The following is a 3,324-nucleotide window of genomic DNA, read 5'->3' on the forward strand; positions in this document are numbered from 1 at the left end:
ATGTTTCATTGTAAAAGTGGAGTCTTGATTCAGACCGTGGTCAGCCCTGTTTCATGCCTGGTACCTCAGTTGCAAAGTGCCCTCACACAAACTCGTGAAAAGACAGAAGAAAATGTTAGGCAAGCCGAGTTCACCCTGTTTTGTCCATTTCTGGTGCCCCTGTGAACTCTCATGGGCTGTTCATGAGGTAGACGTGATGGCATGGACTTGACAGCCGACCGGGTGTGGGTTAGAATGTCGGCTCCTTCTTTATTTACTGTGGGGCTCCGTCTTTTCTTGGACCTTGCGGTTTGGGTCCAAGTTTATGGAGCAAACTGGTTTTCTGATCACTAATTCATACCCATTTTGTTCCGCGACGTCAATGGCGATGCCTAAAATGTGCCAGCATCCTCCCCCCTTCTTCCCCGTGTTTACGGTTTTCGGTTGTCCTTCTTTCCTGTCCCCTCCCCGCTCCTGAGCTCTGTCCCCGGCAAATGCTTGCTTCCGTCCCTTCTGATCTCATTGGGTGGACCATTCCAAGGGAAGCATCCTTCTCTGATGCTACCGTTCACCTTGCAGGTCTGCTTATTTGTTGAGGCTGAAAGATGAGCCAGGGGGCGAGTTCAATGCCAGGTTTCAAGGTTGTCTTGGGGGTTCTGCCAGTTTGTACAAGACCAGTAAGCCTGGTTCCCTTTATGATTCTGAGTGTGATTCGTCATCACCCCCCCCACCCCCACCCCCCAATTCTATTCAAGACTTCCCATTGTGACCCCTTTCCAAGCAGTGGGCCATGGCAGCTGGGCACCAAATACCTTGTCTGGACACATGGTCATGAAGGAGAGAATGTTTAAGGAACGCAAGGTATATCCTACACCCACCCTGTCTCATGAACACAACACACAAACCATTCCAAAATGGCATGATAACCACAGGTATAAATGTTACGATCCACAACGCTTTTTTTAGGGGGGGTTTGGAGGGGAAGGCAGAGAGACACAGTTCGATCGATAATATTCCACCTTCAAAGACAATCTCACCGCCACCAAGTCAATTCCTACCCATAGTGAGAGTATGAAAAAGGGTTCAACCGGGTAGAACTGCCCCTGTGAGCTTTCGAGATTATAACTCTTCCTGGGAGTAGAATGCCCTGTCTTTCTCCTTTGTAGCTCCCCGCAAATTCACGTCCTTGTCACGTGCAATACACTCACCCTATCGTATCCACCCAAACGATTTCAAATCGATTCCACTTTGGAAATCCTATCTTCTGAAACAACAAAATCAAATATGGATGAAATGTCAAGCATCTTCCATCCCGGGGCAAAAGGCTTCATCTGTAAACCTGTGAAATCTGCACTACAAGTCATGATTCCAGAACACAGCGGGGGGAGAGCACAAGGTGCACATTTCTCTTTCAAATGGGAAAAGCTGGAGGGAAGCAAAGGATAAAGGCTGGATACAAAGCAAGCCCCAAAGCTAGCAGCAGAAGCGTTGCATTAGCTCTCGGTTTAAAAAAATCCTGTTCTCCGAGACCATGCCCTTGCCCTCTGTGTTGAGGTTCTCAGGTTTCAGCTTCAACTTCTAGGCTTAGTGGTTGGCGATTCTGCTCCCTTGGCTTTGGGGGGACATCCGTCTCCTAGTCTACTAAAGGGCTGGGAACCCCCCTGCTTCTATTCTTGAGCAGCCCCTACCCATTGACTTTGGGTGGTGGTCCCATTTCACTGATATACCTTCCTGGCAGCCCACACTCGGAATCTTTGAACCTTAGACAGGGACAACGCCACCCTTTCAAACAGAGACGTTTCTGCTTCTTTCCAAAAGTTCTACTGATCTCCAAGCTGCCTCAGGGATGAGCCTTCTCTTTCTTGAACACATGGAGCCCCTCTAGCCTGGTTGTAGAATTCCAAGAGACAGATGGTATCCTTTCATCTAGCTCTTTCTCTAAGCGAATGGGTCTTCTCCTGTGGTCCTTAGATCCATCAGTCGCAAGCTTAATCTCTTCAACAGGAGATGGTGCAGCCATTTCCTTGGCGAACATTCGAAGTCACACGTCCCTAGTTTGTACAACAGGATTTTCCAAATTGAGGTTCGGTTTCTGTTCCGCGCCGCTCATTTTTAAGCCCATCTCTGTCCTCTGGCATTTTACTGCACGTGGCATGGAGAAATCGCCAGGCTGCTTTAAGACCTTGCTTAGAAATCATCTCAGCCAGATACCCAAGTGCATCACTTACAAGTTCTCCCTCCTACCAAACATTTGGACATTAAACTTCTTTGCCACTGAATTAAAAGTATCACCCTTTCTCCATTGTCCAATCACATGTCTATCATTTTCTGATAAAGCCTCACCAGAAGCACATGCAATACTCACATTTCTAGCAATGCTCTGTTGCCGATGCCACATGTATCAGTACTTTCTCGGCAGCCCTCCTCACCCACTGCCTCTGGGCCCTCGGCAGAGGCCCCTCGTTTACCCACAGTCTCTTCAAGGCCACCTCGGCTTTTACATCGGGCACCTTTGAGCTCTTCCAGGCTCTACGCAATTCTTCCACATGTTAGGTTTCTAAATGTTGGGGTGTTAGAGCAGCGCCCCACTCTTCCAGAACCAAATTCTGCTGTATTTGTTTAGTGATGTCTGTAACAGAAATATCCCAGGCGGGTGGCTTCAGCAAACAGACGTTTATTTTCTCAGTTCAGGAGGCTAGACGTCCAAATGCAGGGTGCCGGCTCCAGGGCAGGCGTTCCCTCTCTGGCAATGGAGTCGGGACCTTTCTCACCGACCTTCCCTTGCTGGGCACTCTTCGTTTGGCTTGGCATGTCTCCCGTCTCTCCTTGCGTTTTCTATCTCAAAAGCATTTGACTCAATTTGCACGACACTGAACCGCCCTCATTAATAGAGCAAAGACCGTCCACCCCCAAATGGGATTATGATTACCGGCACAGTGGTTAGGATTCATAACACACATGTTGGGGTGGGACTGGGGGGGCAGGGGGAGGCCCAGTTCAACCCATGACACCCACCAAGGAGAAGCGGGCCGGAGGTGAGGGACACTCACTTTTTGGACTGTCTGGACTTCGCAGCGCAGCTCGTCCTTTGCCCTTGGGGGTTTTCAGACCATCGGAGAGGTACTGATGGCCGCCTTCTCCCAGCTCCAGCCTTCTCTTTGCCTGAAATGCGAAACGCAACCCCTCGTCAGTCACAGGACAACTCAAGAGGAATGAGGCTGTTGGTGGCCAGGCCCGGGCCAAAGGCTGCGGGCTCGTCCCCGCTCTCACCACCGCTGTTCCGCTCAGTCACCAGCTTGTCATCGTTCACCTGCTGGACCCCAGCTCTCTCTGCAGGCTGGACCG

General features: G+C 50.2%; 1 protein-coding gene across 1 annotated transcript in view; it reads right to left on the reverse strand.

Moving 5' to 3' along the window:
• E2F3 (E2F transcription factor 3) overlaps positions 1–3,324 on the reverse strand; it is a 25,158-nt gene that overhangs the window by 14,143 nt on the left and 7,691 nt on the right. The window contains exon 2 of the mRNA XM_013007201.2: positions 3,030–3,141. Coding sequence (XP_012862655.1) covers positions 3,030–3,141 — 112 coding nt within the window. The remainder of the gene's footprint in view (positions 1–3,029; positions 3,142–3,324) is intronic.

This window comes from Echinops telfairi, unplaced genomic scaffold (assembly GCF_000313985.2).
Source record: "Echinops telfairi isolate 266 unplaced genomic scaffold, ASM31398v2 ScPeMD7_5868;HRSCAF=6743_0, whole genome shotgun sequence".
Classification (NCBI taxonomy): domain Eukaryota; kingdom Metazoa; phylum Chordata; class Mammalia; order Afrosoricida; family Tenrecidae; genus Echinops; species Echinops telfairi.